Source organism: Antedon bifida, chromosome 4 (genome assembly GCF_963402885.1).
Source record: "Antedon bifida chromosome 4, ecAntBifi1.1, whole genome shotgun sequence".
Lineage (NCBI taxonomy): Eukaryota > Metazoa > Echinodermata > Crinoidea > Comatulida > Antedonidae > Antedon > Antedon bifida.
In genome coordinates this window covers 10,735,526-10,752,345 of record NC_136229.1, presented here as the reverse complement: position 1 = coordinate 10,752,345, position 16,820 = coordinate 10,735,526, and the positions used below count along the sequence as shown (strand labels likewise).

The window sequence follows — 16,820 nt, the reverse complement described above, 5'->3', positions numbered from 1 at the left end:
TAAGTTATGGAGTCTTATTATTACTCCATAGTTTAATCGTATATACGGTTTAATCACGCCAAACATCACATCTTGCTTGGGCATGTGCAGAATAGATTTATCTGGCTAGCTGTTAATAGTTTAATTGCTTTTAAGCCCAAGTTTGAATTAGGTGTTTTTAATTAATTATTTGAAATTCCTAACCAAAAACTAGCATGACTAACGCAGAAACACGCCGACCAAGTATACAGGATCTGTGAACGCTGTTAGCCTGTGGACGTCTCGAAAAAATTTTTCGGAACTGCAATAACAGTCGAGTGATTACACATTTTTGTTTCCTTACAACAAATGATGTTTTTGACTGAAAAAATTAATTCTACTTCCTGTACTTTCCTTTATTAAAGGAAAGAATACAGAATGAAATACTGTTACCTACAACTATTTTTCAGACAATAAATTTAAATTGTATTGTTAAAAATGATTTGATCAAAGAATAACGTATTATAAACGAGTTTAAGAGCTTTGTTTTTGTTATCAAAGCTTGCGGTTTGAATATAACCATACGAAATGTATTTCTTTCTTTACGTTACCAAGATTTTCGTTTTCGTTAATACATAATATCATATTAATCCTTTATTATTAAACTTGTTAGATGGATTTGAGACGACTATTTGCAAAGAACTTATAACACAAGAAGCTCCTGTTCTTCAATTTGCATTCAAAACACAGTATCGGAAGTACAGGGTTAAAAGGTAAAACTAGGCGACGCCATTTCACAGCATGGAGCAGCGCCCCCTCCAAACTAGGAAGTCAAAACTATTAATTCCTATAGAGGGCTCAGTCAATTACTCTATTCCCCCTATAGTATTAGCAGATCCCCTCTATGATTTTGACTTTCTAATTTGATGCGGGCGCGCTACTCCATGGCGCACAATGGCGCCACCCATTAGCTCTATTCTATCCCACAATGCCTTTTGAAATTGTTACGCGCTTCGGACGAACAGGAGATTCTTGTGTTATAAGTTCTTTGCTATTTGTAAGAAATGTAATAATAATAATATGTTAAGACTCCTTTTTGTTACTCCATAAGCTACACATGTATGGCAAAGTAAAAGCTTCCGGTCTATTTAACTGAACCCGACTTGTGTTCTCTTTGTAAAAAGAAAGAAAGACAATTTACTTCATAATGTTTGTGCATTGTAACATGTACCCGGCCGTCTTTTATGGATATTTGTTTAAAACATTATATTTCAAGAACAAGAATTTCAAGAAATTTGATTACTGTAATCTAAACAATGGAATTATAGGTTTGGAGAAAAAGGCTGACCAAGTATTGCAAATTATTTTATCTATTTAAAAAAAATATTATATTTATGCCTGCAGAAAAGTCCATATTAAACAGATTTAAGAAAAGTGCTTGCTAAATGTAAGCGGGTTATGGATGTTTTATTATTTTGCTACAGTACTTTTAATTATTTTAATTGTAATCGGCTTTTGTGTAAATGTGGTGGTTTTTTATGTACGGTATCAAAGATATGACAATAAAAAATAATAATATGAAGAAAAAAGAAATATAAGATGTATGATTGTTTGTGGTTATGTTTTATTATTTACAACACTCGTTTAACCTAAATCCTTTTTAATTATTAAATGTTATTTGTAAACGGAGACAAATATATTTAAATCAGTTTCTAAGTATGTACCAACATGATTGATTGACTTTATTTTATCCTTGAATAAAAATTAAATTCACATTACTTGAGTTTTTATTTCCTTTGAGTTCATTCCAAAACTAAAGTTTACCTTACGCACATTAAATGTAGTGGCATCATTTTTCGGTTTTCGGTATGAAATAATAGAATGTTGACAGATATTAGTTGACATCTGAAGTCTTAGATCTAGAAAAGTAACTGCAATATAATTGTATGTCTAAATTGTATATATCCGAGGTATTACCTCTAGAAATGTAAAACATCAACATAATTTTATTAAAAAATAATCGGTTTATCTTAAATATTTAATTCTACATTATATCAAGTAATCATTAACATATTTCTCACATAACTACATCGAGATAAGGAAGGGTCAATTGGCGTGCACTATTGAACGATCGTACAACAGTACTTTTTTTCGTGTTTGAAAAAAAAAAATCTTATCGCGTTTGGAAAATATTTATTTTAAACTATTGCTTTTGAAATACAACAGCACCGCCTATTTTGTACTTCCACGCGAATATTCAATTTGTTGACATACCGCAAAAGATATGTACTAATTTATACCAAATAAAGCATTTAGATCTTTTGTATGATTTTGATTATTTAATGGGAACATTTGGAATCGAAAAAAAAAACCAGAATTAGCCTAGATGAATTCCAGTTGCTCGCCTGTCGAAGTTTCGTAATCTATCACTACCTATCTAGTTAGGTGTGTTTATAAAATCCAAATAAATATAATATTACAAATACATGTTACTGTTTCAAAGTGAATTAAATGTAGGCCTTGTATTCAATCTGATTCAAATGACATGAATCTATTTAGATGTTATATAAACAAATAATGAATGTTTTATTCGTATAATGGTACAAATAATGGCATTAGTTGAATGATGAAAGGTTATATTTCAACTCATAAACATTCATTATCTGTATATTATTATCTAACCATAGACCTATTTTATAATTGAATCCCCTTCTCCCCTAACTGAATATTATTGATGAATACTTCAAGTGTTTTTGCACCTCTGAAGGAGCTTTCACTTTGTTTGCCATTGTCATTGTAAAGTACGTTGTATTTGAGTTGGTTTAGATCGCCATAAATTACTACTGAAACTGTAACCGATTATACTTAATATTTCTTAACTATCGATTACAAACTACCTTTATATAATTGCATTAAAATGAATTATAATTGTTTATTTACGGTTGTTATTCCAAATGTAAACAAAGTACATCAATTATTTTGTCATTGGGAATTCCCCACTCGGCTCCTCATCTAGTCAGCGGCGTCGTGTTCGATATAATAACGGTAAAATACAATACATAACAAAATGATTGGTTTATGATAACAAGATTTTCTGGTAAATATTGTCTCAACCCCGGATCTTCTTTTTTGAGTATCAATTGGGCTGGAAAACAAGCATATTGTTTATCTAACATATTATCATATCGTAGATACTAGCTATAATTACACCCTAAAGCGTACGTGATTGGTCTAGTTCCGACCACACTAACTAGAATATATTTCTGTGTTTTGTACAGTGGCTATTTATCGATGCTTTCTCATTTAAAATGGACGACTATAATTAGTATTAGGCTTACTAATAAAAATCTAAACATTTACTGTTTATAGTTCGTTGTTAATAGAGTACTCTTTATACCTGATAGTGGTATTCAGAATATTAGACAATACCATCAGCTCATTTTAAAGAAACATTATATTTGCTAAATAAACGTCAATTCGCTAAAACAAATGTAAACCGTTTTATTTTCCTTTTGACCGATGATCATTTACACGAAACTGTAAGCGTGATTCTAGATGTGTGCATTCCTAAATTCAATAGTTTATTTTATACATCAATTTAAAAATGTTTAGAATATAACTCCAATGTTTAACTAAAGTCGATGTATGACTGGTTGGGTGTAGAAGCTTATCTACCAAGTACCCTATGTACCGTACTTATTTTATTCACGAAATTACCCCGTCATACCCACAGTAGCAGTTTGGTATTATGAATTTATATATATATATATAACATTTTTGTATTTGTAATAAACAAAGATCGATTATCATAGTTATTCTTAATTCGTCTGGTACAACTAATTAAATATAGTATACATTAAAATCCTTAAACATTGAGAAATGTGTCACATTTTTTAATGGTTAAACGTTGTTAAAGCTGAACACTACACTCACTATTCCACTGATACTGGATCGGTAGGAAGCGGACACCAAGAGAGTATTATTATTATGTGTTTTTATTCTGTAATACCTCATATTTGATTAAATCACGGAGAAATTAATATCAGATATACTTTCCATTTTAAACAATGAGTGTGAGTACAATACCAGGATTGAATACAGTTTAATTGCAATGTTTACAATGATTATTCACCTGAGAAATATAAACGGTGTTTCCTTATATGTAACATATATGAACCTTGATAATGATCACCTTAACCAGTCAAGACGGTTAAACAGTGTAAGTCGTATGTAACTACTCTGTACCTTTTGTTACAATGATGTCTTATAACTTCTTGATGGTATTGTTGTTTTTATATGTGAATTGGTCAATTGGTGTTAAGGTTGCATGTAGAACAAGTAACGATGCCAGTTTTGAGACAGTTTGTGAATGTACAGAAAGAACACGAACCGTGAATTGTAGCAACCGAGGACTAAATGAATGGCCAGTTGGAATTCCAATAAATACGTACTATCTGTAAGTTAGTGAAGTTATTGCTTAATATTTGTGTTTTAATAATTCATGACAAAGCAGTTACTTATCTTAATCAGTTTGTGTAATAATTACAATTAATGTAAATAAGTGTATGAAAACGGAATAGATTCTAAATGTTATGCCTTTTGCAGACCGGATCACAAACAGCACAATTATTACATAAAATATTCATGGAATGTGGGACTAAGGTTAGAAGGACTGTAGGATTGTTACTTTATACCGATGTCGTTTTCATGTGTCGTACAATTAGACCTAAAGGTGGAGACCGTGGTGGAGAGTTAATAACTAACAACTTTATAATCTTTAAAATTCTAAATTTTATATGACGCAAAGAAGAGTTGTTTCACTCTCTTTGATTTCAATTTGTATAGATACATGAGTGACAACAACCTGAGAGCAATTAATGACGATACGTTGTTAAAATTTCCGGAGCTTTTAGCTATGTAAGTTTCATAACAATTTAATTAATCACAATTGTAATATTCATTAGTAGGTATTGTTGCATGATTTTAAAATATTTTCGGTGGTTATTTATCAATATATAATCTGTTTTTAAAACATTGTATCATAACTATCATTGTTATTTTCAGAGGAATTAATAACAATTCACTTAGAATACTACCCTTGTTTCCGAAGTCAATCCAAAGTGTGTAAGTATTATTTTTGAAAAGATATTCTGTAGCCTAAGTATTATAATATTAATTTTAAAGTCATCAGTAATTATTGTTGAGTGCCCTCGTCATTTGATTGGTTTAATTTGTATCACGTTCCGTTAAAATGGTTCTTGAGACTTCCGACTCTTTGGCCAAAATCCGAGAACTGCCTTGTTAATAGTCAACCATTCAAACCAAGCCGTATCCTCATTCAGCTTATAAACATTATTGTGTATAACTTAATTCCATTGTAATATTTTATTGTCTATAATGTCATAATCTGACCATACGATTTTAATTTTTCTATCATGGTTTTTAAGCATGCATCGATTTTAGTACTTAAACATATAGGCCTAGGCCTATTTTCCTTTAAAAAAAAATTGTTTGTTGAATATGCCATTTTAATGTCACATTTCACTTTGACCCAAAATATATATTTACCTGAACTGTATTTTAAACATAGTCAAATTGGCTGCCAATCAATGGGTTTTTGATTGAATTTAGCGATTTATTTTGTCGTTATATATGTTCATTTTCCCCCCGTTTTTTTTCTACGGAAGTGATTAACTTTATTAAGACTACACCAAGTCTGATTTTAATAATCTTAATTGTTATGTTTTTGGGGGCAATACATTTTACTAATTCGATTTATATAACATTTACATAATAATTGATTTTAATAGAGTATAGATGTTAATCAATCTAAACATTAATAATCTTTCAGACATGCAGCATACAACTTGCTGACAGACATATCAACAGCATTTAATGATCTTCCAAGACTTTATAATGTGTACGTTACAATGATATTATTTCAATGTTTAATGTTATTGATGCTATATATTACAATAGATAGTGAAATAATCTCAGATCAGAAGCATTATTTTTTTCATTTATGTTTAATAGTCATACTTTAATTTTCTATTTAAAATGTGTTTGATTCATTGAACTAAAGAATACGTAACAGTGTAGTTCCTAACTACTATAGCAGCTACATTTATTGTCTTTTCTTTTACCTAATAGATTAGAATGTATGTTTGTAATATATATGTCATCGTATTTGGTAACAAACTTGTCATATTATTATAGAAACCGGACCCTGAAAAAAAAAACTTTACATAGAAAAGTCATTTGCCCTCAATGTTATCGGATGACATGTCCCATTTTTGTCAGTACACACTGCGCGCGTGTCACGGACTCACTGAGCCCTTGATTTTTAAATGAAATAAACATCTCCCGCGTTCACTGACTCATTCTTTGCCTTTATTTTACCTGACGATACGTCAGGTAAGAATCAATTATAATGAAAATTAATTTATCTTAGGTTTCTTTTGACTTGCTTGTTAAATATTTTGTAAAATTCAAAAGTGTAAACACCTTAATTTGGTACGAACGCGCCAGAGAGCGGCACTTCCAGGAATGGCTGTATTGGATGCGCCCAATACTTGCCACTTATGCCTAGAATGTGGCTAGGCCTAATAATTAGTTTCAGTTCTAAATGAATGAATGTCTGTTCGCATACAAATCCATAAATATGTGTTTTTTTAAGAATCAACAACAATAACTAATAATCTTTTATTTCAAAGAAGTATAATTTCATTTCGAAGTGACTTTTTTGACATAGGGAACTGGACTAAATGGAGTAAATTTGGTTTCAGTCGTTGTTGCTTTTAAACGATTTTGTCTTATTAAATGCATATTACTTTCGTTTATTTGTTTTAATAGATATATTCAAAATAACAGCATCACATCGTTAGACAATAGTCTCTTTAAGGGTTCGCCGTCCATAAATAAATTGTAAGTATTTTATTACAATTGATATGAGTGCTACTGTATGACCTCCTACGACACAACACCACTAACCAAAAACTATACAATTGACATTGTTTAATTCTAGAGAGAATAACGGCTAAACGAAATCCAATACTTACATTACTAAAGATCACTACAATATTTTATTTTTCAGAGACATATCGTCCAACCAAATACATACTATTGAACCTTTTACTTTTGCCAATCTCCAATTATCAGTAATGTAAGTATTCTGGTACAATAATTGTAGATTTCCAAAATGAATGTTGGTAAACTAAGTCAATCAATTGAAGTGTGCTGATTCGATCAAATACCCTTATTTAGATACTGGGTTTATAATATAAATGGCATAATTGAGTACGGTATCTAGGTATACTATGTATTTGCTGATGGTACTTGTATATATGTTACGGGAAAAAAAGGTAATGATATAAATAATGATCTACCAAAAATAGTAAACTCTATTACCGAATGGTATAAACAAAATCATCTTACTATTAATGCTGATAAAACAAAAGTAATGATTATTAAAAATAGAGAAAACAAGTTAGCTAATATAACAACTCTAAATATAAATATTAATGGTATCAAATTAGAACAAGTTAACAATTTGCGATATCTTGGATTGCAAATCGATGATAACCTAAGCTGGAACAAACATGTACTTAATATAAACAAATCTGTTGTAATTTTACTTTTGTAACTAACATTATTATGCATGCATTTCTTTAATCATGGACCATTTGTAAGAACATTATTTTTTAATGAAAATGTCATCCATGTAAAATAAGTTTATAAATAAGTAAAACCGTGTTTTAATCGTTATTAATAGTCAATGTCGACCTCTCTTTATTTGTTGGTTTATATATTTTTGAGATATTCAGAATAACCACAACCTTCAAAGGCTTTGTGAAAATTCATTTGCATTGACTACAAGATTTAACTATGGAATGTAAGTAATCAGAAAGGTACTGATGGAAAATATACTAACATACTTTATTAGACATAGATTGTACCAGATATTACATTGTGTGTTGATATTGAGCTGTATATTTGTAATGCGTGCCTCTCTAGTAGAACTACATTTAACAAGAATAATGAGAAATTTACATACAAAAAAGTTCATTAAATGATAAGTTTCTGTGATTGATTATCATTATAATGATATCTTCTTTCAATAGACAATAACCTTGTACACATTTCTACTGGAACTTTCAGAAACGTTACAGGCGGAAGTCAAATGTAAGTAAAAGAGTCGATGTATGACAATAAGTAAGTTACTGGAGGGTTTGCTCGCTCACCCTCTAGTGAGTGTACATGTATGGTTCTCAAAAATAAGACCACGCCCCTGGAGACCCGGGTAAGACCTATGCATATGACTACTGAATTATACATGCTGAGGGGTCCCCACCCTATGTACTGAGACCAAAATATCCGGGTAATATAGCTAGTGTGATTATTTAGAGGTAACAGAGTTGAAGTTGGTAACTGAAATGATGTTTGCAACCCGTAAATCGCAAAGTAATGACGAACCTGGAACTAACTTTACCACCGACGGTTAAAAATCTACCGATAATAATAATACATTTTGTTTTAAAACCCTTAATAATTTTCTTCCAAATACAGCAATATAGAACAATATCGTATAGGTCTGCTAAATGTTAATGCTGTCTACAAATAGATTTTAATTTTACAGTAATTTTTAAGTAATAGTCTACGTAACTAACATTATGCCAGGCTTGACAGCAATCAAACTATAGAGTTTAAATTGCATGCATAAATTAATGTGTGCACCATATTTTCATATAAAACTAATGTATATATGCATAATCTAAATAGAAGCTTTGTTCCTTTTCATGGGGTCTTGCTTAATTCTACTTCCATTTTGGAAGCCTTTTGAGTTTTATGTGACATTATTTTAGACTACCTTAATTAGTATTGTTCCAAATGTATTAGATTTTTAAACGGAAACAGCTTACGAAACATACCATCAAGAGCATTTCAGGGTGGAAATACACACATAATGTAAGTATTGCTTGCCTTAATCATGTCAGTAAATAAAAAATCTGACAATTTACATTGATACAACTTCTATAGATAATTATGTATGTTGTCTTTAAAAAGAGTTATCATATATATCGTCAGTTTCCTAGTATAAATTGAAAACAATTTATAACCATGAAAACATAAGACATTTGTTTTGGTCGAAATATACGTAAACGTTTATTTACTATCCGTAGCATATTATTTTTGTTAACTTTTTTTTTTAAATACCAATATATTTATAACGCTATAAACGAATTCGTTACCTTACAAACGTGTGTCCTGTCTTTTTAGCAATCTTGAAGAAAACAAGATTAGTTTTATACACAAGGACGCCTTCGTTGCACTGGACAGTATTCATATTCTGTGAGTATGTAATTGGTACATAATAAGCATAAAGCCTATACATACGTGTGTGTTAATTCTTAAAGTCCCATTCCCTATAATTTTCGATTTTTAAAATAATGAATATTACTTTTAAAACATCAAACCAGTTCATTCCTTGTCTTAAATGTACGTGTTATGGTAAATTATGATTTAAAAAAACAACGTGGCGGTACGGTAGGCCTAGCTAGGCTTAGTTTTGTATGTCTAGCTGGTAAATAGCAGTAGCGTACGAACACCGTACGTTAGCTATAGACGTAGCCCGACGTTGTTTAGTTGCTGAATTAATTGTCTTTCTGTTTTTGCCAGAATTCGTTATTACAAAAATTGGGGGAAACTCAGTATTTCCGTGAAAAGTTACGATTCTTGCATTTTTTTTGGGCTTCATGATCTATGGAAAAGTGAGTGAATGAATCACAGAAGAAAAACGAAACGCTAAATCCGCGCGCAATGCATGTTGGGACTTATATCGGGCCGTTTAAATTATTAGAATCGACTTATTTTAAACCGTTTAAAGACGAAAATGTTATTGCAATAGAACCATATAGTATTTATGTTTATATGAAATATAATTTGTGTAAATTAGATATAAAAATCGTAGGGAATTGAACTTACCAAAAATAAAAAAGTAAAAAAGTGTTTGAAGTATCATGTATATTATTTCTCTTGAAATTTAAAAATGTAGTCCTACGAATTTGGATGCTTAAAGTAGCGGTGGTGGCGCAGTCGGGAGGAGTGTTTCCCTCTGATAAAATACCCTACTGAGTGTGCCCAATCAAGGATTTTCATCTTTAAAACTATTCATAAGTGTCTAATATCCCACCCCGGCCGGCCCCATATCCACGGATGCTATCTTCCTGCGTAGGAGGCAAATCTTGGTGCCACCACTTAACATCATGAATCATACATAGCGTCATATTGTAAGTCATTGGCGTTGTTTCAAATGAAATTTGTTTTTCGTGGCCAAATGAACTAAATCTTGTAATAAAAAATATATTATGATTGGACATTTTTGTTAGTGATATATTTATTTACATATACTATTACCTTTTAACAATGAAGACGACTTGCTAATAATCGTTTTACTGAAGTACCAATCTTGAACAACAACTTGGATACAATGTGAGTGTAATAAATATAATTATATATATTTTTTAACAAGCGTTTACCAAATGCATACTGATACATGGCATCAACAAATGAAATATACAGAAAAAAATAGTACAATTGTATTATTTACTGCAATTAATATATAATGATACATACATTATTTGTGTTGGCTGTGTGACGTGTGTAAAATCAATAACAAGTTAATTTTATTGCGCAAAAATTTAAGAAAAGAAAATGACATTAAAACTGATTTAAATTTGTATACAATAATATATATATAATTTGATTTTAAATGTATAAATAAAGTTTAAAAAAAACCAAATCTAATTACACAAAATCAATTTTTTAAAAAAGACTCTTAAATATGATAAATAACAACAAAATATCCCCCTGGTTTACCTGCAACTTCTATCTCTTCTAATCTGAATTTCCTCAGTTTCAAGAAGATGCTTGAGGGCGATAATACAATTACCATTATCCTTATTATCAGTATAATTGTCAGTCTTTGAATTGTGAGCTCTATAAAAACAATTACACATATACATAATGTATTGATATTTCTGTTTCTTTAAAGTCCTTTTTTTCACAAGAATTAAATAATATTCTATTGCTTGTTCTTATGTGTTTTCTTAGACTATTTAAACAATTTTCTTTATTTTAGTGATTTGAGTTGGAACTATCTAACATCATTAGAAGGCGGTCAACCACCTTCAGTTAAGACATTGATAGTCAACAGAAATAATATACAACGTATCTCAAAGATTGTCTTTGCTTATATGTCATCCCTTGAAATGTTGTAAGTATAAACTATAAATAGTAAATAGTGACGTAAACAATGACACTTTAGGCCAACTTTGGTCTTGTGTGTTTTTTATCTTTGTGTTAATAGAATAATATATAATTATTATACCAGATCTAAATGTTTCCATTTCAAGCTCATGTTTATGTCATTGTAAAAGGATCTCTCATAAACCATTAAAATATGTAAGGATCATACTAATAACTCTTACTTGCCTCGTTGAATAGATGTTATATATAAATTTCTTTTTAGTCTGTTAGTGTGCAATACAATTTGTAAGGTCCTATATGTATATTTATATAGAGGGCGCATTTCATTTTCAACATTGTTTTTCGTTCATGTGCAAGTTTTTTAGATGATCCCTGTTTTTGGGAATAAGACATGTGCGCGCCTAAGGTTGTTGTAAGAGGAGACATAAAATGGTCGCAAGGATGAGACCATCTGTCATATGCGTCTGATAATATGCTATTATAAAATTGTTACGCGGAGAAAGACCATAGGTTTTGAAACCCACAAGCTACATGCATCCCATGTTTGACAGCTTAAAGGAGGAAATAAAAATAAGGAATAAGCAGTATATTGTGTGCAGTCTTGTTGTTGTCTACCTGAATCTAACTCCGCGACTTTTAAGTATTGTAGAGTTTATATTTTGTATATATGATAGGCTGTTATAGAACGTTAAGACCTCAAACGATCTCTTTATAATAATATTACTTATAACTACTATATTATAGTGAGATGACCTGTTAAATCTTAATGTTTTGATAGCACTGTAGTTGTGAAAATATTTTAATTATTTAATTTAAGTATGAATCAATTTTAAAATTAGGTCAAGCACATCGAATATGATGGGATCGTAATTATCAATGTTAAGTATGAATATATATATTCAATTCAAGATCGTAATAGATAATTAGTGAGCTGTCAAACAAGCAACTTACACGACCGTATCAAAGTCTTGAATTTCATATCACGTATGCCAGTGAAGTCATTTCTTTATTCGAATTCAAAACAATATATTATTAAAAACAGTACAGAAATGAATTCAGGGTAGCACTAGCACAAAAAGTAACCAATGTTAAAAGTTATTTTTAAGTTGGCCCTTAAGGATGAAATAGGTACAGAATATAAAATTAACTATAACATATGTATTAAATAAATGTTACAGTGCTCAGAAACCATCCAGCATAACCTCTCTGATGTGATTCCTGACTTTACTTTTGAATTGATTGATGATCTCTGAGCACAGTATCAATTTTGGTGATGACGTTATTGCCGTGTTAAGAAAGGTTGTTTGGGAGTGGTTACTGTACCTATATGATCAATAAATTGATTGAGATGCAAATCTAGTATTGTACTGGTGAATTACATTTGTCTACGAATAGGCCTACCATCATTCATTTTCCGCAATGTGATCACTTGTTTCAAGACGAATAATAGCCTACATCTGGCTGTCTTATTTTGTGCAGTTTGCAATTTAACTTTCAATGATTTCTTTAATCCGAGTACCACACGCTACACTCATAATCATAAAGGCATAACACCAAACTATTTGCTAGCAACTTTAAAAGATCTCTGAAAGTTAAATACTTTTTATTTCTATATAAAAATTTAACCCTTGAGTTTACTTTCTTTATAACTGATTTACCTATACAATCTCCAGTTAGATTGTTATCGAGTTCAAGTCCTAGATAACTGACTGTCGGTTTGTTTGTGATAACATGATTATTATATATGACTTTAAGTCTGATTGGTTTCAAGATACAAGAAACTTTATTTGTCTTCGTAAAAAACAAGATACATAATATCGGTACATAAACGAACAAAACAAGAACTTTTTGACTAACATTTTAATCATTGTTCTTTCAGCTCACTATGTCGGTCGGTTGGTCGGTCGGTAAACACTAACTTGAGCACGCGACTACAGCATGTATATGGCCTTGTTTGTTTAACAATAAGTAGTAAACATTTTGTGTAAATATAGTCTGGCCTACTGTACAGAACAAAACTACTGTATAATCATAAACTAAACTACATTATATGTGCATATTCCAGGGTAGAAGCATTCTCCCTAATGACCCGGCCCACAAACTAGTAGAAGTACTACTAGTATATACGCCAGGGGTAACGATGCAATATTAGAAGTTAATAGCATACATTGCCTGTTATTATTTTGTATCAATATTAAAATAAAGAAATAATTATGAAAATCTGACTTGTAGTTTCTTATTGAGTATGTCCTCTGGAATTTTAGCGGGCTAAAGCCGCGGCGCGAGATTGACAAAAAGCGTAAAAGTATAAAAACAGTATAACATGTTTCCGAGCGGTTAAAAGTAACTGGAGACACTATTGTGAATTTAAGTGCCGTATAATCAGACAATCAACAATTTATTTTCCTTTATTTTCACTTTAATATGTCAACTATACATTTCATACATTTATTCAACAGTATGTAGGCCACTTGCACAAGTACAATAATACATAATTGATACATACATTTTAAATTTGAATATAGTAACAGCAAGATAATTACTTCGCTTTTTATATTCAAAAAATCTTACTTTAAGCATTTAATAAGCAAGTTACAATCATTTGAAAACGCCATATTTCTAAGAGAACATAAAGACTTTGGCATTGCATTAGTATTTCCGATTCCAAGGAAATTATCTACAAAATTGTGTGTACCTTTTTAATGTTCTTCAAACCAGCGAAGAGTCACTCTTCCCTGTTCAAACTGTGAAATATCCATTTATAGGTAAGTTATTGGTATAATATACAATAATATAACAATATATTGTTTTGTTCAATAGCAGGTAAATATTTACCTATAATTCATTCCAAATAATGCATTTTTGCTAAGCAACAGTTACTGTAGTTTATAGTTAACCCCAAGACACTTAAACAAATCAATCCACAGTATTGGACTTTTCTTTCCTACTAATTACTGTAGCATAAGGAAGGGTAATCGACTTGCATTTGGTTATATACAGTAGCCTAAATTTGATTTTATTATTTAAGTCAATGAATATGTTATGGTTTCACATTAATTTTCGTTTAATTAGTCTACTAGTAGTTTTTTACTTTTACGATATGATTAATCCTTAATTCAGCTTTAGTGCTTTAAACATTACATAGGCGTAAAGTATAATGACAACAAGCACACAATTTTCTTTAATTGAATTATAATTCAAACTTCTGCCAACCAAATGATGATATAACTATTTAAGATGAATTGTTCATAAATATATCTTATAAAATATTTATTTTTAACTTTAATGTCCGGTGTTCTTGTTAGTACAATAATTAAACGTTATTTTTGAAAGTAAATACATTGCAAGCACAACAAAATCATAAAATAAACGCTAGTCCTTTTATACATTTTAAAAACTAATTGTAATAAACAAAACTAAAAATCTGCAGCAGATACAAAAGACATTACATTTCTTAAACTTAATTCATTTTTACAAAAGTACGTCAGTATTCCAAATATTGTAGTTAAAATAATGTACAATTTGAAAATTCAATTAGGCCTCTATTATTTTCCTTTATTTTGTGAGGTGTTTTAAACGACCCGACCCCCTCGTCAACACACGACGTCTACCTCTAAACAACCTCCCAAAATATAGGCCTATCTAAACAGGAGGAACGATTGTTATAACGTACCGTATTTGTGAGGTAAACGATAACATTAACTTTTGTCATTGTATGTTTGATCTTTTAAAGTTCATGTTTAGAAAATTAGGGTATCAATTACAGACAGGTACATAATAATGGACATGTACGGCTATTATTTTTTCATTTATTTGCATTAGCAGGGACCGATGATTCCGATTTGTTGTATTGCTGTTCATACATTTTCAAAACTGTATGCAACTTTAAAGCCCAGACATTCATTTACAATTATAAAACAGAAATGTGTAGTGTTTGATTTTCATTATTGTTCTTAAAGACAGTATGTGTTTTCCATATCTTTCTTGACATCTTCTAACGTAATTGTCTTCCATCCATCTGGAATATCTGCCATCTCAGCCTGATAGTATTCAGCAAGTTCACGATTATATGTTGTCATAAACCATTTCCAGAACATTTCAGACTCACCTGCCATTGGTTTAATTGTCCACGCTTTGTAACTTGCATTCACACTCGAATACTTCTGGTAATGAACATATTTATCATTAGTATGAGCATTCTTGAATCGCCAACCCTCAAACATTACTAATGTTGTGCATACTTCTGTGACAAGTTTTCTAGGTTCCTTGCTTTTGTGATATCCAGCAACTCCTTGTGGTCTGTGACAATCGGTATGATGGTTATCATGTTTGTCATGAAAATCACATAGTGCCTTACAGAATATACACACTTCTTGGCAACCTAGCAGATCACGTGTAAAAAAATCCTGACATTCGTCCCGTATGCTATCAAATAAGCTGTCCTCATAAGCATTCATTATGCTATCTTTAACTGATTCTAGTTCAATTAAAAGTTTGTCTTTGAGCTTTTTCAAATCCATAGTTTTATCCTCATTCAAAAAGGTGGTGTTTCTCCGTAAGGGTAATTCATTATCGATATCGATAAGATTTCATTGTAATAGTACCATCCTTACATACATCATTTATAACTTCTTTGAGCCCAGTAAACATTTCTAGAGCTTTAGCACGATATGTTTTCTCCAATAAACATAGACCTGTTTTTTTTACCAAGCATTCTTCCTTTATTTGTTCAGATGTGAAGTTTTTTATGCATTGTACTGGGTCACTCAAATAATCTTTAAAGGAAATAAAATTGCCTTTATCTGCTATCTAAATTAGCATATATGCATTTAGAGACATCTTACTATAAAACATTTTATTTCGAGAATGTCCTTCTATATGCGCGATTACACCCATCTTGCATTTGTTGAGAAGAGATTTCTCAGTAGCAGTTTTAATCTCTCGAGAAATAGCCGACGCCCCCGTATCATGAATGTGCAAATCTGTACAATCTTCTTTAAACATTTTCCATAACCTATAATGTTGTTCTTCCATGTAACATTTTGGGTCATTTCTTAGTTTGTATTGTTGTTGCATTTCCTGCAAGTCAGGTTTCAGTAATTTCCTGAAATTACACACGGTCAGCCGAATAATTGCTTTCTTATTTAAGGGAACCATTAACTCTTCAAGACTTTTTGATAGTGAGCTAACTATGTCATGTCCTAGACTTTCAGTGTAATTTAATCCATTTTCTGTGTGGTTTGAAATTTGTGTTTGAAGCTCTTCCAGAATTTTGTTTTTTCCGATATTAAGCTCATCTAAATGCGCCTGATAGCTTCGTTGTTTTGGCCCGCGACTTTCCGGAAAAACTAAATCGTCTTTAACTATTTCAGTTCTTGAAGCGTCAGATTTCCATGCATCATAAATATTTGGTTTAGAATGTTCTAAGAAAACTTTCAGTGATAGCTTGAAAAGATCGTTCTATGTCCATATCATCGTCCCCAAATTGTATGCCGGATATCAAATTCTTCCAATTTTTATTGAAATCCTCTTTCAGTGTTTCGGGAGGAAGATCCTTATTTCGATGCAAGTCAGCTAGTTGTTTAGCCTTTTCAAAT

The 16,820-nt window shown here is 30.8% G+C and overlaps 2 protein-coding genes across 2 annotated transcripts; both read left to right on the top strand.

Annotated features, from left to right (window-relative positions):
* The first annotated feature begins 4,134 nt into the window (after positions 1-4,134).
* LOC144839181 (trophoblast glycoprotein-like) lies at positions 4,135-7,827 on the top strand. Its single transcript, XM_078694494.1, has 6 exons — positions 4,135-4,414; positions 5,023-5,082; positions 5,810-5,878; positions 6,811-6,882; positions 7,052-7,120; positions 7,782-7,827. Exons 1-6 carry the CDS (start codon positions 4,215-4,217, stop codon positions 7,825-7,827), a joined length of 516 nt encoding a protein of 171 aa, XP_078550620.1. The 5' UTR covers positions 4,135-4,214.
* Positions 7,828-7,842: 15 nt separating this feature from the next.
* LOC144839180 (keratocan-like) lies at positions 7,843-11,234 on the top strand. Its single transcript, XM_078694493.1, has 6 exons — positions 7,843-7,849; positions 8,079-8,139; positions 8,854-8,922; positions 9,235-9,306; positions 10,387-10,446; positions 11,096-11,234. The coding sequence occupies exons 1-6, from the start codon at positions 7,843-7,845 to the stop codon at positions 11,232-11,234; spliced, it is 408 nt and encodes a 135-aa protein (XP_078550619.1).
* The last annotated feature ends 5,586 nt before the right edge of the window (positions 11,235-16,820 follow it).